The following is a 27,434-nucleotide window of genomic DNA, read 5'->3' on the forward strand; positions in this document are numbered from 1 at the left end:
GAGACGGCGCTGGGTTAACACTAGAACTACCAAACCCCCTGCTTTTGACAGACTCCCAACTAGACTCCCAACTAATGTCAAATGACAGGATCTCTTGCTCTCTTGGCAGGTGTGATAAGCCCTTCTTACCTCCAGTGTTATGTAAATGAGGCGTGTGTCAGCTGTGGGTGGTTGCTGTTGACACACCTTTGGCTGCCTCATGAGACTGCAAGCTCTCTTGACACAAAGAAAGAATTGACACAAACATAATATTTGGATTATAGTGGCTTATACGTGGCATTTTCATCAGTCAAAATAGCTGATTTTTTTTTACCTTATTTGAAATAGTTTGTCTTTTGAAAAAGTGCCACTAGGTAAAGATATGTTTACATAAATTTATACAAAAAAAATCCTCAGCTACTTGAAATAGAATAATATTCTTGAGCAATTTTAACTTATCAAGGGGATAAGGGGAGGCCAGGGCTTTTTCTTCTCCATCTGAGTCAATGGATCTACACAGTTCACACTATCACCAACTGATAACCCCCCCCCCCCATACACTGAAACAGGGGAGGTTAACGAGACTCAGGTGTTCGAGACTAACGACGAGGGCGTGACAGACAGACAGAGGGATGAATGGGAGCGGGAGCTAGGCGGGACCAGGGAGGAGGGAGGGGCTGGACGTGACAAATATAAGCACTATTGCACTATATCGCTCATTTGCAACTTTGCACCCAAAACTTGTATCGCTGCTATTAATATTTTTAGTTTAGTTATAATACTTTAACACTATACATAATGTAAACACTATATGTTATACCATGCCACATAATCAAAACAGTCATACCATCATTCCATAATTGCCTCACCTACACCATGTTGCTGATACAAATCAGTATCTGTCCCGACAGACTAGTGAAATGTTTTTATTAGGGGTGGGCATAGATGAATTTTTTTAATCTAGATTAATCTCACTGAAATCTTGAAATTAATCTAGATTAATCTAGATTAATCTATATTAAAATGGCTCATATGCGTGCTACCCAAGTAATGACTAAAAGTCAGTTTATGAGATAGGGTTTCTTAATACAGAGGGTGCATTAGACCAGGGGCTCATCTCCTGTTTCCAAAATGCATCAATGACTGCTTGAGAAAGCTGTTCTACTTTCTCAACATGCTCAATAAAATGTAGGCTACTCGTGTTCAACGGTTTATTCAGTTAAACATGAATTTGTAAGCCTATACTGTACATTAAAAGGGTTGATAACATGTTATTCAGCTAAACATGATATTTGAAATGTAAGCCAACATTTAATACATTTAACCTCACGGACGTAATTTGGGGGGGACTTTTTCAAAAGCCGGTTTTGGTCCTCTGCAGTTTTAACGGTTAAAAATAAATATTTAAATAGCGACGAATCTAGCGCTAGGACCATGCAGAAAACGACCGCTATGAGCTCCGCTCCGGTAACACTTTACGTTCATAAATGAATTTTCCATGAAGCAAACCTGGCGACTTCGTGGCTCCATCCATATAAAAACACGTACGATTTGTAATTCACAGGTTTGAAAACTCGTTCTCGCCCTTACAGTGCAGTTTGGTTAGGAATACAGCCGAGCTAAACTATCAAGGTGAAAGTCATCATAGTTTGCTTACCCATTTTGACCCAGTTCCCAACCCAATTTTAAGAATAGATTAACGGCGATAATTTTTATATCGCCCGATAAGATTATCAAATTAACGAACGCCGTTAATGCCGTTAACGGCCCACCACTAGTTTTTATGTATTTATGTTGTCTCGCACTGTTTCTATCTTTTAATCTTGTTATGTGACTAAGAGGTACCACTCAGAATCTCGTTGTATCATGTACAATGACAATAAATTCTACTCTACTATGTGGTCCGCTTCCGCATAGAGACACAGACACACAGAGAGACAGCAGGGTGGCCGCGGGTCCTTAAAAAGTCTTAAATGGTATTAAGTGTAATTTTTGTAAAAGGAATAATAATCCCATCAAAATCGGTAGCCATGCAGTGCACAACCTTCGCAGTATTGCTGGCAAGTATTTCGGGCTTAACAAACACCCGTAGTTGTTGGACTGGCGGGATCGAAATTTCATGCGGGCTGTATGTACGTTAACGTCTGTTCAGAGAGATGGGGAAATGCAAACTTAGCCAGAAATGGTTGGAAGACCCGAAATATTCTTGGTGGCTCAGAGCTGTCACAGATACCAGCGAGGCTCGTCAGCAGCAGCCTGTAATATCAACGTTTTGCCCCGCTGCTAGAGCTACTGCAACGACTAGCAGTATAACAAGAGAATCCATTCAGTCGAGCACTGCTCAACGTTGCATTCAAGCTGTATGCGGCTCTACCAATACTTTGAAGGCTGAGGTAATATGGGTGCTAAAAACGAGTCACCAGGCATACAGATCCAACGAAGGAATTGACTCATTGTTTAAAACCATGTTCCCTGATTCTGCCTTCAAGCCTGGTTATACTTTCGCGAGTGACTGTAGCACGCGAACCTCCGCGAACGGCGGAAGCTTTGCAGTGGCCTCCAAAACGATATATGTGGTAGTATAAACACCCCTCAAAAACAGGGGAAGGAACATTTACCTGGTGAATTTTAATGTTACATTGTGTTTCAGGTTTGAAAAGTGCTGGAATTTAGGCTAAAGTACTTGAAAATGAAATTGTAACTACTTGGTTTCACAACAAATATGTCTGACTGAACAGCTCTCTTGTATTACATTCTTGTAATTCCAGGACGAAACATGAGAGAACGTGAAGACGTTAAGATTGGGCGTTTTGAAAATAAACAGCCATTAAATAATGTGATAAAGTGAATTATTTCGAGTATATGTATAAATATTTAACTTAATTAAGTTTAACGTGCTGGGAAATATTGAAATGAAAACCTTTAAAGTGACGTACAAGTGCTTTAATTCCACCTTGTAAAGGTGTATGAACCCTGCAAACAAGATTTTGTTCATTGCGCTGAGGCAAATGAAAGTTTTTACAAAGTTTTTACAAAATTCGAGAGGTGCACGACCTCGCGAATCAACAGCGCGCGAGCCACTCCCGCACGGGCGAAGCCACAGCGATTACGTCATTTTCGCCGCGTGGACCCTCGCGCCGCTCGCAACGCGTCAAGTATAAACCAGTTATAATAATAATTTACTTGCTGAACAAGCCGAAGGAAAAGCAGGAACCCTGATGGCCAAAGTGATCACAAAATCAAACATCCTTAGAAAGCGTTTCAGAGAAAAAGTAGCAGAATTGAAAGGGGTTGAGCACATACCTGTCAAATGTCCCGTTTTGGCCGGGACAGTCCCATATTTTACCGCTCTGTCCCGGCGTCATCCCGTATTTTTATTTTCCCGCATTTGTCCCGTATTTTCAGTTTTCAATTTTTTTTTTTTAAAGCATTCATGTGCCGCTCCAAACAGAATTCTGTCACTAGCCTCGCGAGAACTGCCACCCAGACTACTGCAGGTGGAACTGCCACCCAGACCACTGCAGGTGGAACTGCCACCCAGACCACTGCAGGTGGAACTGCCACCCAGACTACTGCAGGTGAAACTGCCACCCAGACTACTGCAGGTGGAACTGCCACCCAGACCACTGCAGGTGGAACTGCCACCCAGACCACTGCAGGTGGAACTGCCACCCAGACCACTGCAGGTGGAACTGCCACTGTCACATATGACCGTGTCCCCCTCCGTTAGCTGTCACTCCAAACCCCTCGTGTCTGTGTTCCGTATCTGTTCATCCCGCCCCGCTCGTTTGTCTCGTAATTCCCTTGTTTATTGCCACGCCCCTGTATCATTGTCTACACCTGCTCGTAGTTAGTTTCCATGTATTTAAGCCCTGAGTCTCCCTTGTCCTTTGTCCGGTATTTTGAATTTATTTGTGATCGTGTTTATCCCACCGCTGTTCTCTGTGCCTGACCGTTTTCGTGTTTCTCCTGTTTCCCGTGCCCCCTGTCTTGTGATGCCTGTCTTTGCCTGTTTTACGGACTGCCCTCCTGTTATCGACCCTGCCTGGCTATCCGACGATGATTACGGTATTCCCCTGAATAAATCTCGCTCTTCTCAGCACTTGTGTCCGTCCTCTCGCTCCGTGGCGCGAGCCACGTTACAGCCACCCAGACCACTGCAGGTGGAACTGCCACCCAGACCACTGCAGGTGGAACTGCCCCCCAGACCACTACAGGTGGAACTGCCCCCCAGACCACTGCAGGTGGAACTGCCCCCCAGACCACTGCAGGTGGAACTGCCCCCCAGACCACTACTGCAGGTGGAACTGCCACTCAGACTACTACTGCAGGTGGAACTGCCACTCAGACTACTACTGCAGGTGGAACTGCCACCCAGACCACTGCAGGTGGAACTGCCCCCCCAGACCACTGCGGGTGGAACTGCCCCCCAGACCACTGCAGGTGGAACTGCCCCTCAGACCACTGCAGGTGGAACTGCCACCCAGACTACTGCAGCTGGAACTGCCACCCAGACTACTGCAGGTGACCACTGCAGGTGGAACTGCCACCTAGACCACTGCAGGTGGAACTGCCCCCCAGACCACTGCAGGTGGAACTGCCACAAGGACCACTGCAGGTGGAACTGCCACCCAGACTACTGCAGGTGGCAGTTCTCGCGAGGCTAGTGACAGAATTTGTTTGGCGCGGCACATGAATGCTTTAAAAAAAATAAAAACATTGAAAACTTGCGTGTTTAGTGTCGACAGTGGGAGCAAACCTGGAACAACAAATCAGAGATGGATTTAACGAGAGAAGGCAGTCCTGCCAAAAAAGCTAAGCGTACGTGTAAGTACCTTGACGAATGGGACAGGGAATTTACTTTCCTAAAGAGGAGCATGAAGGGGCATAGCTACTCATTCTGTAAGATATGTAGCTGTGATTTTAGTGCCTCTCATGGGGGAAGGACAGAAATATGCCCAGGAGATGTCCCCATTTGTAGCTAGAAATACCACTAGAAAAATTATATTTTTTGATTCATTTGTAGTTCAAAACATATTTGGGGTGTTTTTTCTTCACTTTTTGCCACTCCAAAGAGAGTTTTTGTCTCTCCTACAGCCTCGATTGCAGCTATATGCAAATAACTGATTATGCAAATTATGCGATGACATCATATACGGGAAATGTCCCGTATTTTTAAATACAAAACTTGACAGGTATGGTTGAGCATGAGCTGGAGTGTGAATCAGAAAAACAGGAAAATGGCCGTGTTTGTGTGTGTGTGTGTGTGTGTGTGTGTGTGTGTGTGTGCGCATGTGTGTGAGCGTGTATGGTATGATGCTGTTGTCAGTGTTTGAATTTTGTTTTGTATAAAGTTTCATTGTGTATACTGTACAGTGAAAGAATTGTAATGTTTGTGTCTCGTATTGTCTGTCTTGTGCATTCACATTTGAAGTTTTCAAGCAGCTAGATTAAATAATGTAATCTATTGTTAGTTTTTGTGCTTTATTTTAACGTGTATGATCTTGCGAGTTGGTCTTAATTTTATTTGGAAAACGGTATTAAAAAGTCTTAAAATGTCTTAATTTTCACTTGGTCAAACCTGTAGACACCCTGGACAGGCAGGGGGTGAACAGGTGTGTGTCACACGCTACGGGGCTGTGGGTGGTGGGGAGGTGCAGGAGCCCCTCACAGAGGAGCTGCCCATCATGTAGGGGGGGGGTGGTGGTCCAGACACACACTCCAGAGCTACACAACAGAATAGCTGAGACAGGGGCTGCAGGACTGAGAGAAATAGAGAGTTGAAGAGGAAATGTGAGTAAGAGGCTGGTGGGCTTGAGTTGATGGGCCTGATTGAGGAGTCAGGATGGTCTCAGCTGACCTAGAAAGAGATGAACTGCCTTAGAGGTGTGTGTGTGTGTGTGTGTGTGTGTGTGTGTGTGTGTGTGTGTGTGTGCATTTCAATGTGTGTTATAAAGGGAAATTCCTCTGTTCTTGTAGGAGAAATAACAGTGACCCATTTTAATAACTTTCAGGGCATGATGGGTTGTGATATGTGATGGTGCTGACAGAAATGAGCACTTAAACCTGCATGAAATTATTAAGTTTTCTGTCTTGTTGATCTGCACTCTAACAGCTTTAGCCTAACAGTCTTCCTGCCAGCCTTTCTATGCTAGCGTTAGGATATGTTTTTGAAGAAGAATCTAGAGAGAATGTAATGTAAGTCGTTCTGGACAAAGACGGCTCCCCCGACGCTGTACGTGTAGCCTGGCGTCTGTGAGCCTGGTCCTCTGGTGTCAGTGAGCTGAGAGAGGTGGTGTAGAGGAAGAATCTCGGGCAGGTCGGTCTCAACCACATCTCGCCTTTGCAGCGCCTGGCCAACTCCAAGGCCCACACGTCTCGCTTCATCAGCGCCAACCTGCCCTGCAACAAGTTCAAGAACCGCCTGGTGAACATCATGCCCTACGAGACCACCCGCGTGTGCCTTCAGCCAATCAGAGGGCTGGAGGGCTCCGACTACATCAACGCTAGCTTCATCGACGGCTACAGGTGGGCTGGACCCGCGCGGACGTTCGCTCACATGTCTGCCTGTCAATCTGTCCTTTCTCTTTTCTTGTCTGTCTCTCTCTCTCTTCCTGTGGACATATTTAGTCAGGTCAAATTCAAGTGTCATACAGCTGACACACTGCACTGTGCATTGTGTTGGTAATATCTATACTCGGCTTTGTTAATTGTAGTTCCATTGTTGTATAGTGGGGGCAGTAGTGCACAGTTTAGTGCAGCATCTCAGCTCTGTGTTTGTCGCCATAAAATTTAGCTTTCTGTGTACAGATCATTTATTCCCAGTATGAACAGTACAATGCAAAAACCTATGCGTTCTCTGTGTGCTTGTGTGTGCGTGCATGTGAGTGTGTTTGTTAATCACGTCTTATGTATTTGAGCAGGCAACAGAAGGCCTACATCGCCACCCAGGGCCCGTTAGCCGAGACCACAGAGGACCTCTGGTGTATGTTGTGGGAGAATAACTCCACCATCGTGGTGATGCTCACCAAGCTGAGAGAGATGGGCAGGGTGAGTGTGGGGTGATGGGTGGGGTAAGGTTGGCAAACACTCCCTCAGCCACAGTTCCACTGTAGAGTCTTCAAGACAGCAGGATCAACACCAGAGACCCACTGTGTCCTCATTAGCCTGCAGTTCTGTACAGTCATGTGCCCGCTAAATAAAATTACTGAAATGTTGTGATACTGTGGACCAGCATCTTTGTTTAGAAGACTGGGATTAACACTGTGTGTGTGTGTGTGTGTGTGTGTGTGTGTGTGTGTGTGTGTGTGTGTGTGTGTGTGTGTGTGTGTGTCCATAGGAAAAGTGCCATCAGTACTGGCCAGCAGAGCATTCTGCCCGCTACCAGTACTTTGTAGTGGAACCTATGGCTGAGTACAACATGCCCCAATACATCCTACGAGAATTTAAAGTTACAGATGCAAGGGTAAGTCACTGTCTCTCTCTCTCTCTCTCTCTGTCTCTCTCTCTCTCTCTCTGTCTGTCTCTGTCCCTCTCTATCTGTCTCTCTCTGTGTCACATACTCACATAACCTTCTCACACATACACATAATCCTCTCACCTGCTGCACTCAGGAGGCCTGCTCCCAGTGTGCCTATACACACTACAGTCTCTTTATCCACATGAACCTAGCTTCATGCCTGACCTGTCCTGTAATTACCTTTAGATAATGATTTAGGTGTAGTTTATGGGGGACGTGCTCTGGTGACTCGGGCTCCACACCACAGTGGCAGTGACTGAAGGTTGTGTGAGTTTTAGCTGGTGGTTTAATTGTGAATGAATCACAATCAGACTTAATTCAGACTTCTCTGCTGAAGTCACTACACCACCTCCCCCACACTAAAGACAAGCTTAGTCAGAGTGGAGAGAGAGAGAGAAAGAGGAGAGGAGAAGGGGAGGATATGATGGAAGAGAGTGAGGTAGAGAGAGAAATAGGAGTTGAGAGGGGATGATATGATGGAAGAGTGACATAGAGAAAGAGGAGAAGAGGGGATGATATGATGGAAGAGAGTGAGGTAGAGAGAAAGAGGGAGAGAGGCCTACAGTGGCTACACAGTTGTGTCTGACGACTAGATATATTTAATCACTAGGGGTGGGCATCACCTCTGATTTCCCATTTCGATTCGATTTCGATTCACAAGGTCCCGATTCAATTCGATTTTCGATTCGATCCGATTCAATATCGATACTTGTAGGGACATTTCAGTTACAATAAAAAGTGTACTTTGAACGTGAAATGTTGTAATGATATAAGGAACACTCAAACTTTATTAAAATGTATTAAGATATTAGTGTTTATACTGTGAAGAACAGTTACATTCTTTTTTTAATCAATTAATGCACACTCTTCGACATAGCTCCTTTACCAGAAAAGGCATTGAAAGTGGTTTTGAACAGCCTTTTAAAGTGCAAATTGTTTTTTTTTTTTTTTTTTTTTTTTTAACATGTAACAAAAACATTTATGAACATGACTAAGATTTATTCATGACTGCTTTCTGACATCTTGGAGATTGTCAAATTTTTCTGCAAGAAAAGGAGCTGATCAACATGTTGAGGAGTGAGACAGCACCTTTGTGCAGTAACAATATTGCCAACTGTTGAGAACTTCACAGCTTTATACTTGACGCGTTGCAACCGGCGTGAGGGTCTGCGCGCCGAAAGCGACGTAATCACGGTGGAGTTCGTGCACCTCTTGAATTTTGTAACTTTGCACTCGCTGCGCTTCAGCGCAATGAACAAAGTCATATTTGCAGGGTTCATACACCTTTACTAGGTGGAATTAAAGCACTTCGGTTATTTTTTTGGCACGGGGAGAACTTGTAGATAGTTTAATTGCAAATGCCTTCTCTAGTGGAGTTTGTTTGGGTTCTGGCGTTTTTTGAATATCAGGATGGTGTCGCGTTAAATGATTTCTCAGATTTGTGGTATTCCCACAATATTTCACCTCCATGTTGCAGTTTACACACGGCTGTGCTTTTATCCAACTCTTCCCTACCATCATGGTTTCTGAATCCAAAAGGGTTGCTAACTTTTCAAAATCGCTTGGAGTGAGATTTGAACCTGGAGGGGGTGGCGGTGTAAAATGGACACAAATTAAGTATTATATTGAAGCGGGTTCGGGAAACGAGGCAGAAACAGCTTAATCCAGAAAATCCCGAGGAGGGAAACTTTATTTTCCACGCAACTCAAACCATAGCACTGTTTTCTCCTCCTCCCCTGGCGCGCGCAGGCGCCGCTCACCCAGTGTCACTTAAAGGGCTAAAACTCCCTGAGTGGCCAATTTGCTGCGAGTAGTAGTAGTCGCTACACACGCCCCCCCAGAATTCACAAAAACAGACATGTCCATCCAGCGAGGGGGACGAATCAACCGCCCAGACCGGCTCACACCACCCGCCGGCGGGGCAGATGCACAGGCCGGTTGACCAGCAGGGCGGGCAGGACCAACAACCGGGGGCCGCCCACGGCTCGCTGGACGTGCCGTCACCACAGCACCATCCAAGTCCAAGTGGGGCGGCTTTAGATGGTCCACCGAAACACTCTTGGGGACGCCTCCGATGTCCACCTTGAAGAACTTGTCCCCCGGCTCCAGCACTTGGAAAGGGCCGTCGTAGACCGGGCGGAGGGGACTGCGGTGCGCATCATGCCGTATGAACACAAACTTAGCAGCACGCAAGGAAGGTGGAAAAGGGGACCGCTGTAGGCCATGCTGAGAGGTGGGCACGTGGACAAAAGCCCCCAAGAACCCACAACGGCTGGTGGCCGGCGGAACACGGAGCAGTAGGACAAGGGAGAAAATCTCCAGGGACCCGCAAGGGCTGACCATAGACGAGTTCGGCCGACGAAGCCTGGAGATCCTTTTTGGGGGACGACTTGAGGCCCAGCATGACCCAGGGGAGCCTATCCACCCAGTTGCCGTCCCGGAGGCTGGCCCGGAGCGCAGCTTTCATAGAGCGATGGAAACGCTCACAAAGCCTGTTGGCCTGGGGACGGTAGGCCATTGTGCGGTGCGAGTGTACTCCGAGGCCCTCAGCCACGCTGTTCCAGAGGGCAGAAGTGAACTGAGGCCCGCGGTCTGAGGACATATCCGACGGGACACCAAACTGTGCGACCCACATGCCAATAAACGCCCGGGCCACTTCCGAGGTATGGCTTCCGGCCACCTCGTGGTCCTGTCGACGACGGTGAGGAGGTGAGAGAAACCACGGGATGGTGGCAGCGGCCCCACTAAATCCACATGCACGTGGTCGAAACGCCGCTCCGGCACAGGAAACGAATCCAGCAGGGCCTTAACGTGTATGTGCACCTTGGCGCGCTGACAGGCTACACAAGCTCTAACCCAATCGCGAGAATCCTTCCTGAGGCCATGCCAGACAAACTTGTCCGCCACTAGCTTCTGCGACGCCCTCCTGCCGGGGTGTGAGAGACCGTGTATGGAATCAAAAACCAGCTTGCGCCAGCGGGCGGGGACAATAGGCCTAGGCCGGCTCATGGACACGTCACAGAGGAGCGTCACACCTGCATCACTGAAGGGAACATCCGCCAACTGCAGGCTGGTGATTGCCGTCCTATAGGCCTGGACCTCCGGGTCCGACGCCTGGTCTGCTGCCATACGAGAGTAGTCGATGCCGAGGTGCACGGCCCCGACGACCCCACGAGAGAGGCAGTCGGCCACCGAGTCTTTCCCTGCAACGTGCTGGATGTTCGTGGTAAACTCTGAGATAAAGGCCAGCTGACGCTGCTGACGAGCAGACAACGGTTCAGAAACCTTATCCATCGTGAATGCCAATGGCTTGTAGTCCACGAACACAGTAAACAGGCGGCCTTCCAGAAGAAAACCAAAATGCCGCACAGCCAGGTACAGGGCGAGTAGCTCGCGGTCAAACGTGCTGTACTTGCGCTCGGCGGGGCGAAGCTGGCGACTGAAGAATGCCAAAGGCTGCCAAGCCCCATTGACCCACTGCTCATGCACCACGCCCACGGTGTAATCTGACGCGTCTGTGGTGATGGCGATGGGCGCATCAGGAGAGGGGTGCGCCAACAAAGTGGCATCCAGGTAGACAAAAAGGAAAGGCAAATCTCGCAGGACACTGTCCATGAGACGCTGGAATGTCTGGGCAGCATTTTTGAGGCCAAAAGGCTTGCGGAGGAACTCGAACAGGCCAAAAGGAGTGATCACTGCCGTCTTCGGAATGCATGGGGACCTGGTGGTAGCCACGGACTAAGTCCAGCTTTGAAAATATGACTTTTCCGGCCAGACAGGTAGAAAAATCTTGCACATGAGGAACAGGATAGCGATCAGGAGTGGTGGCGTCGTTGAGCCGGCGATAGTCACCGCAAGGGCGCTAGCTGCCGCCTGGTTTCTTGACAATGTGCAGCGGCGAGGCCCAGGGGCTGTAAGACCTACACATAATACCCAGGCGCTCCATTGTCCCAAACTTGGCTCTCGCTATTGCGAGCTTGGCGGGGTCCAAACATCTAGCGCGAGCGTAAACAGGTGGGCCCGAGGTCGCGATGTGATGCTCAACCCCATGCCTGCTGCTGTCTGAAGAAAACGTGGGTTTCATCAGACCAGGAAACTCCGTGAGGAGACGTGAGAAACCGTCCGAGACAGAGAACGCACCCGACAGGTCGGAGGAGCTTAAACGACTGAGCGAGCATGGGAGAGAGCTGAAAGTCTCTGTATTCACGAGGCGTCTGTTCCTAATATCAACCAGCAAGCTGTTGGCACACAGGAAATTGGCACCTAAGAGCGGAGTGGAAACCTTCGCCAGCACAAAAGGCCATGTGAATCGCTGCCCACCGAAGCACAGTGGCACAGACTGTTGGCGTACGTGGGAATAGAGCTCACGTTGGCGACCTCAAGGGCGGGGCCAGAGTGGCCTGACCTCATGTCTATATCTGAGGCGGGCAGAACGCTCAACTGAGCGCCTGTGTCGCAGAGGAAACGACGCCCCGAGACTGCGTCCATCAGGAAAAGCAGGCAACTGGAACGGCCGACGCCTGTAGCCACTAGCAGGCGTCGGCCCTCACTTTTCCCGGCTTCCTGAAACCGCATGGCGGGCGGCAGCTTCTGGCCTTGGCTCCGAAACGCGCGTGGTAAAAACATAGAGCCGGGGAGGGCGGAGGCCTGGACACGCAGACGGCAGCGCCAGAGGTGAACGGAGGTGTACAGACCTGCAGGGCTGCAATAAACTGCTTGGCCAAGAAAATCTTGTCGGCCTCCCTAGCTAACGCACGGTAATCCTTGAGGGTAGAAACCACCAAGATTGCGCGAACGTCGCTGGGTAACTGCTGAAGGAAAATCTCCCTGAACAGAAAACACAGCGGGTGGTCGCCCAGTAGGGACAGCATGTGATCCATCAGCTCAGAAGATTTGGAATCGCCTAAACCAGACAGCGAAAGAAGCCTGCGGGCACGCTCCGACTCTGACAGCTCGAAAATTTGTAGGAGCAGTGACTTAAGGGCTTCATACTTATGGTCCTCCGGAGGGTCTTGAAGAAAACTCACCACTCTGGAGGCGGTGCCATTGTTCAGTGCCGCGATGATATAATAATACATCATGTCGTCCTCCCTGATTTTCCGGATGGCGAACTGAGCCTCGGCTTGAGCAAACCAAACGGCGGCATGCTGCTCACATAATTTAAGCGCTACTGCTTTCGCCGACATGACGCGAATACTTCGGAATCGTCCGAATAGACGTCAGGGTCACCACTGAAGCGGGTTCGGGAAACGAGGCAGAAACAGCTTAATCCAGAAAATCCCGAGGAGGGAAACTTTATTTTCCACGCAACTCAAACCATAGCACTGTTTTTTCCTCCTCCCCAGGCGCGCGCAGGCGCCGCTCCCCCAGTGTCACTTAAAGGGCTAAAACTCCCTGAGTGGCCAAGTGCCTGTCTGTTAGGGAATTCGCTGTGAGGAGTAGTAGTCGCTACAATATCGCGATCAATCGATCGCCATTTTTTTTTACTCTTGCTGCGGTCATGCTTAAATGATCACCCCAGCCAAGTGACGGTGCTCGAGAAAAAAAGGATGATCTCGCGAGATAAAACGCGAGACATTAAAACGGTATGCATATGCGGGGAAAATTGGCTAATTCTAAAGATTAATCTGAGGTTTCATAAATCGATATCGAATCATCCAAATTAAGATTGATTTGAATCGAAAGATCAATTTTTTTAAACACACCCCTATTAATCACACAGTATCTCACCAAAAGTCACGTCCTTTTTCATTTCTTGTACAGACACCTAATTTGAACTGTGGGGTCTTACATTAATATTGTTTCCAGTAGTGCCATTTTGAATAACATTATCCAACTGATTAAATCAAATCAAATCAAATCAAAGTTTATTTTTGTAGCGCTTTTCACAACACATGTTGTCACAAAGCGCTTTACAGGATTTAAAAGGTTAACAATACTATGGGTCCAGAACCCTAATGAGCAAGCCAAAGGCGACAGTGGCGAGGAAAAACTCCCTGTGATGGTGGGGATTAGGAAGAAACCTCGGGAGAACCAAGACTCAAAAGGGAACCCATCCTCCATTGGGCGGCCCGTTAACACACAAATTACACAAAATACAGACAAATACACAAGTCACACACAAATCACACAATCAGACTAAGTAAAGGTAAAAATGAAAGTTCTGGGTTTTGATATTGTCACTGTAAATGTCTGTTGATGAACGCCAGGCTTTCATTCCATGTCGGAGCAGCGATGCTGGTATTGTAGGCTCCGACTGCAATGTTACTCTCCAGGTGAACCTCGGAGAAAAGATACGAGATGTAGTAACTATGTAACAGATTAATCAAAGACTCAAATGGAGTCTTTAATTGAGTTTTAAACAATGAGACTGTGTCTGAGTCCCGAATAGAGGCAGGAAGATTAAAAAATTATAAAGCAGTAGACTGATTAATGGTCATAATGTGTAATGTAGGTTGAATCCACTGATTCAAATGTAATACTGTAACAAGATCATTTTACATATTACATTTATGGAATTTGGCAGACGCCCTTATCCAGAGCGACTTACATTTTTGTTAGATTTTTATCTCATTTTTATACAAGTGAGCAATTGAGGGTTAAGGGCCTTGCTCAGGGGCACCTCACTCATGGCCCCAGGTCTGGGGATCGAACCCACGACCCTCCGGTCGCAAGACCAGTTCCCTACCACCAAACCATGACTGCCCAGGATCAGGCAGTAAAACACAATGAACCAAATTGGACTAAATTTAATTGACATGAAAAAACGGGAAGAAACAGAAAGTGAACGCTGCACCAGTTCTGCGTTATATATCATCACTCGTTCTGTAGCTTTGGCCAGAATGTGTTCTGTAGCTGGCAGAAATGAAATAACAGTCATTTAATGTAGAGAGAGAGAACGAGATTTTTTGATTTTATAAATTTGATTTTATAAATTATTGGGGCTCTAAGCCGTGTGTATTGAACTGTGGAGCATGTTCTACAGTCTAATGCTGTAGTCGCACTATAAAGTCCATGAAAATGATTCAGATGTCACCACCACTGACATTCTACACCTGATCCCCCGAATGACTGAACACATTGTAGCATCCAGTATCCACTTAGCCCCCACGTAGGCACGTAAGACACGCAGCCCCCAAACCCACAGACCCCTAGTACCCCGAAAAATTACTCCTGGTTTTTCACATCGTTTCACTGTACCTCTTTAAAAGTGTAATAAAACCAGGACATCCTTGTATTTCACTGTGTATTTGTCCCCAAAAATAAATATCCAGAAAGAACTCTACCAGTACAAGCTAAAACCATCAAGTTAATGAGGAAAACAGGTCACCTATGTGCGTACACTGCACAGAAAGATGAATTAAAGATTCTACCTCAGTCACCCCACCTCAAACTACAATCAAGACATACCATCAGTCTGTTTGAGGCTTTTGCCCTGTTTAAGTTTATATGTCCTTTTGTCAATCAGACACGTGAAAAGGGGAGTAATCTGTGCCATGGAAAACAGATCAGGTTGTTGAGGGAAAGTCGTTCTAAAAGTTGCACCTGCGACACCTTCATACTCCCCCGCAGATACAGTAATGACTGCAAATGCACTGGCCACCCACACCCCACCCACCGAGGGTCGTCTGAGCGTGCAGGGCAGTTTGGCAAGGCCATTAGCCTGGTCATTATGTCCGTCCACCCCACCTGTCCTCCCGCTCTAGGTGGCGGAGCAGCAGGTGGAGCCCAGTGTTGGCCAGACTCCATCCCCCACGCCACACACTTCCACAGGTGGCTGGCGCACGCTGACCCAGTGCCATGGGGTGGAGGTCACCAGAACTGTCCTCCTGTAGGTCAGCTGGACTAGCAACTCTTTCCATCAAACCAGTCTGCTGCACTCTTCTACGCTCACTTTTCCTTCGGTTTTTTGTTTTTTTACTGAAAGTTTTCAAAGACTGGGCAAACCGCTACAACTTTCAATCCTTTCCACCTCCAACAAAGATTCTCTATCAGTGCAATAGAGATTCTCTGGTCCTCTCAAACTACCCCAGTCCTACCCATAAGTCTTTGCTCTTAACCCAGTTTTCTTTAGCCTGCTCGTGTAACTGAAGGGCTTCAAACGGAGCTCTAATATCATGTCCAACATTAATACAAACTGTTACATCATCTGTTTAAGCAGGAAGTATAATCTTGGCGTATCCCCTGGTCTGTGAAAAGTGCTCAGTTGTACACAAAGACAGAAAAAAGCTATAAAGGGCAACCTCACCTAATACCTGTTGAAACCGAAACTGGTCAGCTTAAGACACCCCACACACTGTTTGAAGTATGGGCTGTGCCCGGAGACCTCACGCCCTGTGTGTGGATGAGTGAGCATGGCTCTACTCCACCTCCCCTTAGCAAAAAGAAGTTTATTCAAGTGTACTATGAGTATACTTATTTTTTACTAAAACTGAGTAAGTATACTTGAAGGTGACTTTTTATAAACTATATTTTAGATACTTAAGAATAGTATAGTGAAGTATACTTGGCTTATACTGAAAAGTATAAACAGAAGTCTAAGACTAAGTACATTAATATTTATACTTTTTAGTATACTTTTTACATCTTTCTGCCACAAAGTACTAATACTTACTATATCTTGCTCCAAGTGCATAATAAATGTCACTGACTCATGCTTAACTTTTAATTTATATATTAATTGTATAATGCTGGAGTTTAAAATGTTATGTTTATGTTAAGTTTTGGTTTACCTGTCACGCTACAGCCCCTGACCCCTCCCCTTTGGGCGTGTTTATGTTGTCTATGTCTAGTTGTCTTTGGATCTTTGTGGGTGTGGTTGTGTCTGAGTGTGTTAATTGGTCTCACCTGTGGCTTGTCTAGTGATCAGTCGGGGCTTATGTGGTTTGTCTATTTAATGTGTCCTGTGCTCGTCTTTGTCAGAATCGATCACATTTACATGTATATGTGTTTCAGGAGCGCTGTATTTGCTTTTCATGTGTTAAATAGTACAAAAGTGCCGTTTGTACCGCAAGATAGGACTCCGTGCCTCGTCCTTATCTCGCACCCCAGAGTCACATTGCCACTTTTTACAAACAAGGACTTGATCTTGGAGAGACCATTATGTTTATGTTTTTACATGCAAATGTGCACTTTTTCTCCAGTAAGCAAGGACTTTATTTCATATGTATTTGTTTTTTAAATGTGTGAAATATTTGAAAATATATCAAACTTGTTTTCAACATTCTGTCTCGTGATTTTGTAAATGCATCACACTCTTGTGTATATACAGTAAACTTTAAGAATACTTTAAGTAGTATATTTCAAGTACATAAATAGTAAGCTACAAGTAATATGCCAAGCAAACTTAAAGTAAACTAATGAAATAACAGTATACTTAAAGTATACAATAAAAATAGACGACGTATAACCAGTACAATGGCAGTATATTGATAAGTGGTATACTTTAAGCATACAAGAAGGATATACCAAGTACATTGATAGCATAGTATAGTATGGGTATACTAGTTTTATACTATAAAGTGTACTTTTGAAAACTTAAAATGAACTTTAAAGTATACTTTTATAAACTAGAAATGTTCCAATTTAGTCTGAAAAAGTATTAAATTGGTATACTTTCTAGTACACTTAAAGTATATGATCTGTAGTATACTTGCTATACTTATACTGAAGTATACTTAATAAAATGAACTTTAAGTATACTACTTTTTGCTAAGGGTCCCTGTACTGTAATACCACTCTCTTTAGCTCCAGTTCAAACATATTACAAATATTCCACTCTTTCAGTCCCTCTCTCTCTCCGTCTTTCACTCATTCTCTCTTTTCTTTCGGCTCTTTTCTGCGTTGAGCAGGACTGTCATTCTTTTCTTTGATTTCCTAGCAGCCCTTAGTCTTGCTCTCCCCATTTTCCCCTTTTCTCTCATCTATATCTCTCATCTGTTCCCTCTTTAAGTCAGTCTCTCTCTCTCTCTCTCTCTCTCTCTCTCTCTCTCTGTCTGTCTCTCTCTCTCTCTCTCTCAGTTGTTAAGGGTATTGTGGGGAGTCTCTTCCTTCGTTGCACTCATCCATCAGTCTGGATGAGTGGTGGTGTTATGGAGTGATGGAGGTGGTGGTGCACACTCCCATCCATCATCCACCCAGATCTTCCCATTTTACACTTAGAGCAGGACTTCTGTGGTTCACCCCACCCGTCTCTCTGTAGACTTACTGCAGACACCAAATGAACTGCAAATCCAATACACAAACAAAAACAAGGCAATGGCTGTAAACACACATAAAAATGACGAGTCTGTTCAGTATTTTAAGCTTATTAACCCATTAAATAAAGACAATGGACACAATCTTAAACGAAGACCCAGCTGCTTGACAAAGCAAGATTTGACAGTTCTCTTTCTCCCCATCTCTCCATCCTGTCTCCCCATCTCTCCAACTCTCTCCCTCCATCTCTGTCTGTTCTCTCTTTCAGGATGGACAGTCCCGAACAGTCAGACAGTTCCAGTTCACTGACTGGCCAGAGCAGGGCGTCCCCAAGTCCAGTGAAGGCTTCATTGACTTCATTGGGCAGGTTCATAAAACCAAAGAGCAGTTTGGCCAGGATGGCCCCATCTCTGTCCACTGCAGGTAAACAGTCACCCACCCACCCACACACACACCTATTCTCCCCGTTCTCAGTGATGCAAACCACTTAGATAAAACTATGTATAAAAATAGAATAAAGATTAGGTCTGCTGCCCATTTCAGCGCACACACACACACAGATTCTAACTCACTGGTTAAACCTTTAATGACGTATTCTGATATGATGAGAGTGGGCCCCCTCCCACAAACCCAACCTCACATAATCACCCAGCACCGGCTCTGTTCACTTAACAGCTGCAAAGTGGTCATATTTTACTTGCACCGACCTTGTTAGCACACTACTGAATGGAATATTGCACTATGCGGGTTGTGTGAAATACGCTCCCAACACAGACGCTGAACCCATGTGATGCAGGACCGTATGACTGTGTCTGTGGTTGTCAGTGTATCAGCATGCATTTGCTTCATTGCTGTATTTTATTTTTGTGTTTGTTTATACACCAGTAATCCTTTTTTTTTTTTTTGGCCCACCTCCACCCCCCCATCTTTGGAGGACAACTTTGTTTTTATGTACAGATTTAAATGGCAATTATAACAATTCTGTATAATATATAGTATAGTGATAACAATATATAGTGATAACAATATGCAAAGTGATAATTATTGGGGTTAGGTGGACCAAGAAAAGAGGGGGAGAGAAATAAAAAGGGAAAAGACAAAGAGGCAGGAAAATAAAGAAGAAGAAAAAGAAAAGAAGAAGAAAAAAAAATTAATAATAATAATAAAATAAAACACGCAACCAGCTCAAATGACCACTGCAAAGAAGAACAGAAAGTAAACCAAATACATATAGTACAGATGAGTGCGATGTATGGGTGTGTGTGAGTGTGTGTTTATGTGCAACCTAAAAGTGCAACATAGGATACATGTATGGAATGTACTTACCAGCAAGGGTGGGTAGCTGCGACAACATTCCCCCAGAGGCCAGAGGCGGGCGGAGAGAGACCCGGGAATCCCACCCGCCCACGGCCCCCCATGGAGCGGTGGTGTACCAGAGCCGCACTTCCCAGAAACCCTCACATGCCCGCCCCCGCAGGCGGGAGAGAGAGGCCCCGGACAGCGCCCCACCAGTCAAGGAGCGCAGGTCCAGGGGAACCAGAGGGAACAGAGCGCCCCCCCCCCCAGGATCCCCCCCCGTGGGCCAGCGGCAAAGCCACGGCGCCACGCGCCCGGAAAGCCACCCACCACCCGGCAGGGCCCACCTCCCGCCGAGGAGCACCCGGCCACCCCAAACCACCACCGCCCAGGGGAGCGGGCCAACCGCCCCTACGCCAGGGGGCCAAGCCGGACCCCGAAGCCCCAAGGCGCCCCCCCTCTGGAGTGGTGCAGTAGTCTCAGGGGAGCGTCTGGGAGTGAACCGGGCACGACCAGCCCCGACCCAGAACCAGCTGTCCTCACCCATACACTCAAATTCAGATTACATTCGCCCCTATACACCCCTACCATGCACACACCCACCCCCATACACATATACATACACTCAAATTCACCCTCACACCTCCAAATTTACCCACACCGGGCCATATATCCCCTCCCTCCAACACGTACTCATTCATCCACCTATTCAGAAACAAGAAGAAAACAAGGACAAAGACACACACTTATCCAGACTAGCACACCCTCTGCGGCGGGGGCAAATGGCTGGACCGGCAAGGACCGGTAGTGGTCCTAGAAAGCCACCAGCCCAGTCCCGCGCCAGCGACCCCCCCCCCCCCCCCGCCCCGGCAGGGAGCAGGAAGCGGGTGAAGGAAGGCCTTCCCACCCCTCCACCCCCAGTGTTGTGTTGTGAGTAGGTGTTGGTGTATATGCATGTGTGGTAGTGTGTGATACTATGGTGCAGTTAAAATTGAGGGGACAGGTGCTAGGACAAACGTGGGTGTATGTCCACACCGTCCCCTCAAAGGCCCTCAATGTCTAAAGTGCAGTAAAAACTGAGGGACAGACAGTGGTGAGGAGACGGGTGAACCATGGCAGCAGGCCCACCTCGTCAACCTCTGGGTACATGCCTGCCCCCAGAATCCTAAATGAACAAGGATGTGTGTGTGTGTGTGGGTGGGTGGGTGGGAATGCTTAGGTCCAGAGGAAAGGGTCCTCTGGAAGAGGAGAGCCAGCTTGCTAGCTGGCTCATTGAGCACCGAACCTCACTGCCCCCCCAGCTCAAGGCAGGGAGCGGCTGACCCGGGGAGACCAGGGTGGCAACCCTCCCCACCACCACATCCAAGCCCGGATCCACACCACCCCCACCACAGAGAGCAGACGGTCCAGACATCCACATACACCTAGACACACATTTCCTTCATACACGTATGCACTCACACACATTTAACCCATAAATATATACATATATACACATATACATACATCCATATATATAAATATATACATACACATACATACATACATACATATATATCTACACATACATATACACCCACACACGCTTGTCCCATATACACCACACCCCTGTGTATGCACCCACATCCATACCAGTCGCACAGTGATCAAACGATGACAGACATCAACAGTGTTGAGGACATGCTGGTCGGAGTCCGGAACCCTACCTCCCGGCCCACCCCAGACATCCCCATCATCCACCACCCCACTCCCACCACCCAGGCACCTCGGAGCCCCAAGGCCCAGACCCAACGCCCCGACCCAGGCCGACCGACCCACCCCACCCAGCGGCGCAACCGCAGCAGCACAGGTCCCAACGCACGGGCAGGGCCCCAGCTCAGGGTCGGGGGGCCCCAGGCACCGGGCCCCGGGTCCCGCCACCCGGCCCCACAGGGGAGGCCAGCCACCCCGCCGAGGGCCAGCATCTGCTCCCCCCATGCCCCGGCCCCACACCCCAGAGCCCAGAGGGAGCGCCACCCAAGCCCCCCCCACCACCGCCCGCCAGGGCAAGCACATGTCATCCCAGGTCGGCAGCCCCGGCCTTCCAGCCCAGAAAGTGGCCGGCATGAGCAGTCTCCCCGGAGTCGACCCCCAGCCACCAACCGGCCCTCCGGGAGCTGAAGCCCCCGCCAACCACCCCGACTAGCTAATGGAACTGATCAGTGGGAACCAAAGAGAATTAAATTCCTCCAACTGGTCTTTAGAGGAAGCAGACATTCTCTCCAGACAGATGTGATCAAGTAATACATTTTTGTAATGAGTAATATGCAGGTCCTTTTTTGCTTTCCAATTGATAAGAATGGTTTTCTTGGTGATGCATAGGGCAGTGAGAACTATGTGTGATATGTTTGCCTCTGTATCTAATTCACTGACGTCTCCTAAGATGCACAGTCTGGGGGAAGTTGGGATGCAGCTTTTAAGCCCCGTGGACAATTCTACACATACCTTCTGCCAGAATTCCTGGACAGGCCTACAATCCCATATAGCATGCATATAGTTATCAATTATATTGCCTGTACAGTGGGTACATATGTTTGATTGTGCTAGGCCGATTTGGAACATCCTTTGTCCTGTATAGTGTGTTCTATGAAGGACTTTGTATTGTATAAGTTGTAAGTTGGGGCTTTTACTTATTTTGAAGATATTTGTACATATATCGGTCCAGAAATGTTGATCTGGATTAATAAATAGATCTCGTTCCCATTTGGCTATCGGAAGGGAGATTGAGTCATCAAATTTTAACAATAATTTATACCGTTTTGATAATAATTTAGGAGTATATAGATTTAAAAATTCAGTTATCCATGCTGATATTTCTAAATTCAGTTGATTGCGGTTGAATCTCTGTTGAATGATGGATTTTAATTGTTGATATTCCAGAAATCTACTGTTATTCCATATTCTGATACAAGTTCCTGGAATGTGACAAAGTTTCCATCTTTAATAACATGTTCTAAATTTTTTATTCCCTTGTCATGCCATGATGAAAAATGTAGTACTTTCTTGTTCTGACAGATGTCAGGATTGTTCCAAATGGGTGTTAGTTTGCATGGGATGAGTGGGGACCGAGTTAATTTAAGAAATTCCCACCAGGCTGTCAGTGAAGTATTTATACTAAGGCTTTTAAAACAGTCCTGACGCTTAATATTAGAGCTAATGTAAGGTAGGTCTGAGAGTTTTATTTTCCCGCAAAGTGCTTGTTCTAGGTCCAACCATGGCCTGCCTATTAAGGCGTATTTGGCCCATTTTAAAATGTACTGTAATCTATTGGCTAAGAAATATTGATAAAAATTTGGTAATTCTAAGCCACCATTGCGTTTTGGCTTTTGCAAGGTTTTCATACTTATTCTTGATGGCTTGTTTTTCCATAGAAATTTTGAGATGTTTGAATCTAAGGATTTAAACCAAGCAGCAGAGGGTTTATTTGGGATTAGTGAGAATAAATAGTTAACTTTGGGTAGAACCATCATTTTAATGGTAGCCACTCTCCCCATGAGTGATATAGGTAAAGCGTTCCAACGTGAGAGATCATCTTCTATTGTTTTTAATAGAGAGATATGATTTAACTGCACCAAGTCTAACAGTTTAGCAGAGACATGTATGCCTAAATATCTAATATTACCTGATTGTAGTGGAGTGGTGGTCGTGTTCTGGAAACTACAGCTTATAGGCAGAACTGTTGATTTGCCCCAGTTGATGGAATATTCTGTTATAGATGAGAAGCTGTCTATAAGTTTGATTGTATTCGGAAGGGAGGCTTGTGTGTTCTGTAGAAAAAGTAATACATCATCTGCGTAGAGACTTATCCTATGGTTTGTGGTTCCTGTGTTAATTCCTGTAATATTTGCATTTTGTCGAATTGCTGCTGCTAATGGCTCAATGAAGAGAACGAAAAGTGAGGGTGATAGTGGACAGCCCTGCCTGGTGCCCCTTTGCAGAGTGAAGCTTTGTGAGGTGATGTCGTTTGTCCTAACCCGTGCATTAGGAGAACTATGTAAGGCTTTGATCCAGTTTATGAAGGATGGGCCAAATCCAAATTTGTGTAGAACTGCTAATAAATATTTCCAGTTTACCCGGCCAAATGCTTTTTCTGCATCTAAAGATACAATGGTAGTCTCTAATTTGTTAATTGTGCAGTAATCTATTATGTTTATTAGTCTGCGTGTATTGTTAGCAGATTGTCTACCCTTGATAATACCTGTCTGGTCTGGATGTATTATAAGTGGGGTGATTTCCTCTAATCTTCTGGCAAGTGCTTTGCAAATAATTTAAAGATCTACGTTTATGAGTGAAATGGGGCGATAGCTGGAAGGAAGTGTAGGGTCTTTGCCTGGCTTTAGAAGTACACTGATGTTAGCAGAATTCATGTCTGGAGACAGTACATGATCTTTTTGAATTTGATTTACCATTCTAAAAAAGGTTGGTTCTAGCACCAATCATAATTCTTTGTAGAATTCTACAGGAAATACATCTGGTCCTGGAGCTTTGTTATTTGGTAGCTGCTGTAGGGCTTCATGTAATTCGGGCAGAGCAAGTGGTGAATCCAGTGCAACAATTTGTTCGTTTTCCAACTTTGGGAGATTTATATTATTAATAAATTCTTCAATAGCTGAATCAGATGGATTAATCTGTGATGCATATAAAGCTTTATAAAACTCTTTATTTGTTGTGGGTTGTGAATAATGCTACGTGTTGAGTTCTTAATAGAGGAGATAGTTGTTTTTTCCTTATTAAGCTTTAACTGATTAGCAAGGAATTTTCCAGATTTATTGCCATGTTCAAAATTCTGCCAACGCAGTCTTTGCAGTAAAAATTGTGTCTTTTTATCTATTATTTCATTTAATTCCAGTTTGAGTTTCCTTAGCTTGTTCAGTGTGTATTCTTGTGGTGAAGCAGCATGGGCAGCTTCTAAAGATTTTATTTTTTCTTCCAATTCTAATACCTGTGTTTTTTCTGTCTTTTTCTTATGTGTGCAGTAGGATATTATTTTCCCCCGCATTACTGCCTTCCCTGCTTCCCAAAGAACACACGGAGAGGTACCTGGTAGATCGTTATATTCTAAATATGTTGCCCATTCTTTTTTGAAGTAATTAATGAAATCTTGTTCCTTAAGTAATGATGTATTTAATCTCCAGTTCCTCGTTGCTGGTGTGGTTCTTTTCTGTGTCAAAGAGAGAGAGAGACCGGTGCATGGTCACTGATAGTGATAGGATGAATACAAGTGTCTGTGACATCTGTCATAATGGAATTGCTAACTAAGAAGTTGTCTAAACGAGAATGTGAGTGGTGTACTGCCGAAAAGAAAGAGTAGTCCCAGAGAGTGGGGTGTTGTGAACGCCACGCATCAGAGAGCCCAAAATCGTTCATATATTGTTTTAGGGTGTCTATAGACTGCCAGTTCCTTTGACTCACTGCTGTACTGAGCCTGTCGATATCTGGATCAAGTACCAAGTTGAAGTCTCCTCCTATTATTAGTTTGGTGTCAGAATGATCAGAGAGTGCAGTGAAAATATTGTGGAAAAAGGAGAGGTCGTCAACATTCGGCCCATATATGTTAGCAAAACATAAACGCATATTTAGAATGGATAGGTTGAGTATTATGTATCTACCATCTGGATCTGTTATATTGTTGCTAATGGAAAAGCTTATCCTTTTGTTAATTAATATGGCCACCCCCCTTTGTTTTGAGTTGTAACAGGCTGAGTACAAGTGTGGGAACTGAGGAGAGGTCAGTGTGTATGTAGGTGTTTTAGACATATGTGTTTCCTGTAGAAAGACAATATCTGCTTGTAAGTCGTTTAGCCGATTAAAAATTTTCAATCTCTTTTCCCTCGAACCAGTTCCACGTACATTCCATGTGACGAACTTCAGTGAACTAATGTTAAAACTACTTGTTTGAGTGTTGGATGGTTGCTAAAGGTGTGTGTGTTGCACTTCTGTGTTGTATGCCTGTGTTGAATGTTTCGTGTATGTATCTGCGTCTGCGCTATATGCCTGTGTGTCTGTGCCTGCATGAATCGGTCATGTGTGTGTATCTCCTGTGTGTTAGTGTGAGATTGTGCTATATGTCTACGTGTTTGTCTGTTTTGCCTACCTGCCTGCATGTGCGTGTGTGTGTGCATACAATACATTGCAGTCTTGAAAGTGGGTGAACAAATCGCTGGGTGAGTGTAGAAAGAGAAAAGGAGAGGGGAAGGGAAAAGGAAAAGGTGACGTACACTGAAAGTGCATATACAACAAAAAAAGTATAAACAACTAGGACTTATGACGGAAAACATATGGTACGGTGCTAATTAGACCGGCATTAGTTATTTAAACTTAAACATGTCTTATTGTTCTAGGCGAAAAGTAATGTGTAGTAAGGAGTTGGTGTCGGTGTTGATACAGTTCACCTGTTTAGAACAGCCATGGTGTTGTGTTGGTGTCGCGGTAGAGTTGACCGTTCACATAGAGTTTATCCACTGATATTACAGCCCGGGAACCTGCCTGGATGAAACTCTTGCGGATGGGAAACAAGACCTTGCGTCGCTCCAGGATTTCTTTGGGGAACTGATCGTTAATACTGAAGTTGGTTCCCTTCAGCTCCCGGCCGCGGCTTTTCAGCAGTTCTTTTTGTTTGAAATGTTCAAATTTTGCCACGATCGGTCTGAGTCTCCGCGCATCTGGCCGTTTCCCCCCCCAGGCGGTGAACGTGGTGAAAGCTGATGGTTTTGATGGTTGCCTCTGAGATTTTTAGGTGAGTCTGTATGAATGTTTTCACCGTAGTCTCGGGGTCTTCGTCCGCCTTCTCCGGGATACCTGCAAATATAAGATTGTCTCTCATACTGCGGGACTGAAGATCGATGACAGTTTCCTTTATTGTTTTGTTTTCTTCAGAGAGTCGGGTCATTCCCTCGGTGAGCGATTTCACCGACTCTCTAAGAACCTGTCAGGAACAGCACATGATCGCCGTGAGATGCGTTTCACCTGCCGCTCATCGCCCCTCCCCTTTCACGCTATTTAAGCTTCCTCCTCTATCTTCCGGGTTGCGAAGTATTGTTGGCATGCCATCTACCAAGCGTTATCTCCTGATTGCTCTCCTGTGTTTTGACCTCTGCTCTCGTTCCAGACCTCGTCTCCAGCCTAGCCCTTTTGTACCTCCAGCCATCTGTCTAGCCGGCGTGAACTCGGACCGTCCTGACCACGACAACCGCACTCACACACTGCACACACCACACGGAGTTATTCACCTGTGCGAGTACTCCATATTCATTCAAGAAATAAAAACATCAGTACTCCACATTTGGATCCGTGTCTTCCTGGTTGAAACGTTACATAATACTTCGCCAATTTCAATGGATCCAGCGGACGTACCTGCACTCCTGGCCCAACAAGAGAACACCATCGCCGCACTCCAGGAAGACGTCTGACGACTCACGGAGACCATGCAAGCACAAGCCGCGCAGCTACAGACAGCCCAACAACAGGCTTCTCAACACCAGGCTGCTGCCGCTGTCGCTCCTCCTGGTTTTCCTCCTTGTATTCCTGTTGCAGTGCCGGAGCGGTACGACGGTTCTCCAGAGCGGTGTCAGAACTTTCTCATGCAGTGTTCCATGTACTTCGACTATCACCAAGTCCAGTTCCAAACGGAGAAACAAAAAATCCACTTCATCCTGACGCACCTTACCGGGGAAGCTGGTGCCTGGGGTACTGCCCTGTGGAATAGTAAAGACCCGGCACTCGAATCCGAAGCTCAGTTCTCCATGCTATTCAAGTCCGTGTTTGATCACCCAGCTGCAGGAAGAGACGTGGGCACTATGTTATGTGAGATACACCAAGGACAACGTAGTGCAACCGATTACGCACGAGAGTTCCGTACCTTGGCTGCCGGTAGCGGATGGAGCGAACCCGCCTTGACGACAGTGTTCTGTAGAGGGCTAAGACAAGACCTTCAGGTAGAGCTCGCCTGCCGGGGTGAAGGAAAATCGCTGTTCCTGGTTGAAACGTTACAGAACCGTGTTTTCTGCCGCGAGTGCTTCCACTTGCTGCTGGCTGAACTCTACCGACTCTCGCAACGCTTGAAACTCTTGGTGGAGAATTTCCACCAGCGCCAGGCGCGCGTCAAACCTGGACAGTTTGGTGTTGATGGACTGCAGGATGTCCGCCGTGTTGCAGGTGTGTGGGGAAGCCGCTCCCGGGGAAGCTTCGGCACGGCTCCTCTTGGTCGATGGCGTCTTGTCTGGTTTGCTCATGATAATTCTATCGAAACAATTGTCAATATACGTAAATATATTGTCCAAATCTTTGCGGTGCTCCAGAGTTGTTGCGTTCGTTGATACCTATGTAAAATAAAAACAAACACAGAGATTATTATGATATATATATATATATATTTTTTAGGTTGTCTTAAATTATGTTAGCGGGT

The 27,434-nt window shown here is 46.2% G+C and overlaps 1 protein-coding gene across 8 annotated transcripts in view; it reads left to right on the forward strand.

The window, feature by feature from the left end:
- Positions 1-27,434, forward strand: part of LOC143484634 (uncharacterized) — a 143,543-nt gene that overhangs the window by 107,149 nt on the left and 8,960 nt on the right. For 4 of the 8 annotated variants that reach the window (XR_013122667.1, XR_013122670.1, XR_013122668.1 and 1 more), the window contains 5 exons: positions 6,329-6,507; positions 6,903-7,029; positions 7,319-7,444; positions 17,964-18,118; positions 26,139-27,184. Coding sequence is in view for 4 of the 8 variants with exons in the window: in XM_076983457.1 (XP_076839572.1) it covers positions 6,329-6,507; positions 6,903-7,029; positions 7,319-7,444; positions 17,964-18,118; positions 26,139-26,439 (888 nt within the window). In the remaining 4 variants the exon portion in view is untranslated. Of the gene's footprint in view, positions 1-6,328; positions 6,508-6,902; positions 7,030-7,318; positions 7,445-17,963; positions 18,119-25,503; positions 27,416-27,434 lie in introns of those variants that run through there. The other 4 variants (XM_076983459.1, XM_076983460.1, XM_076983457.1 and 1 more) reach the window with 3 other exon arrangements.

Source organism: Brachyhypopomus gauderio, chromosome 20 (assembly GCF_052324685.1).
Source record: "Brachyhypopomus gauderio isolate BG-103 chromosome 20, BGAUD_0.2, whole genome shotgun sequence".
Lineage (NCBI taxonomy): Eukaryota > Metazoa > Chordata > Actinopteri > Gymnotiformes > Hypopomidae > Brachyhypopomus > Brachyhypopomus gauderio.